Here is a 995-nt window from a genome sequence, read left to right as displayed (position 1 = left end):
ATGTATAATAAGTGTTGTTATTTGTTCCAGATCAACCTGAGGTTGATATTAGTATGTGGCAAGACTGAGGAATTTCTATTCAATCCGAGTGATTCAGCTGGAGAAATAGCTCAATATGTGTTTGATAATTGGCCAGAAGGTAATTAATTCATTATTTTCTTTAAAATTGATTCAGATTACAGGTTTTATTTCAAACATCTCTATTAATTATTGTCCTAAATAAATATTAAGTATCAATCTGAAGCACCTGAATTATAGTTTCATTAATCATTTATATTTTGCTTACCACATATCGCCTTCAATAATGTTTTTTATATATTTATTTAGCAAAGTATAACAGTTGTAGTATCACCCTCTGACAACATCTATCAGTCGGTGATAAAATTTCATATATAAATAACAATAATAAAATGTAGTATTTTATTTTTAACACTTCAATTATTCAGGGATTGTGGAGGCTCAAACAATACAGTTTGAAGATTATTTCCAAGAATACAATTAATGATGGAATGATTTTAATAAAAACAATAATATATAAACTTATACAATATAAAACGTAATTTAGAATTCTATAGAACATAATATACAAACTACAATATAATTTAGAATATAAAAAGAAGAAGGTTTGGGTGCGGTCAAAATAACTCAAATAGCAAATGAACTATTTATTGTGAGCTAACATTTTGTCCCACTTTGCAGGGCTTCATCAGGGCCAAAAAATTTACAAACAACTAAAATAATGTAACAAAGTAAGAAAATAGGTATCATGAAATAAAAGAAAACTAAGCTATGGCTAAAAATAAGTTAAAATAAGTGAAAGTTTGTATAAAAATAAACAAAGTAAATTAAAGAAAATGAAAATAAGATGTACAATGAAAAAACCTATCTATACATACCTATTTACTGCAGAAATCCGTCAATCATAAAGTGGATAGAGACTATCTCTCTGACCTGCTGACATAGCATAAGCCTTACCAAACTACCATAATTTTATA

The 995-nt window shown here is 26.9% G+C and overlaps 1 protein-coding gene across 2 annotated transcripts in view; it reads left to right on the top strand.

Annotated features, from left to right (window-relative positions):
- Window positions 1–995, top strand: part of UBL3 (ubiquitin like 3) — a 22,022-nt gene that overhangs the window by 5,497 nt on the left and 15,530 nt on the right. For both annotated transcript variants that reach the window (XR_001342586.3, XM_014415271.3), the window contains exon 2: window positions 31–139. Coding sequence is in view for 1 of the 2 variants with exons in the window: in XM_014415271.3 (XP_014270757.1) it covers window positions 31–139 (109 nt within the window). In the remaining variant the exon portion in view is untranslated. The remainder of the gene's footprint in view (window positions 1–30; window positions 140–995) is intronic.

Source organism: Halyomorpha halys, unplaced genomic scaffold (assembly GCF_000696795.3).
Source record: "Halyomorpha halys isolate HHAL.00 unplaced genomic scaffold, Hhal_1.1 Scaffold96.1, whole genome shotgun sequence".
In the NCBI taxonomy this organism is placed as follows: domain Eukaryota; kingdom Metazoa; phylum Arthropoda; class Insecta; order Hemiptera; family Pentatomidae; genus Halyomorpha; species Halyomorpha halys.
Note: the sequence above shows the minus strand (reverse complement) of the source record. Positions and strands in the feature narration are given on the sequence as shown.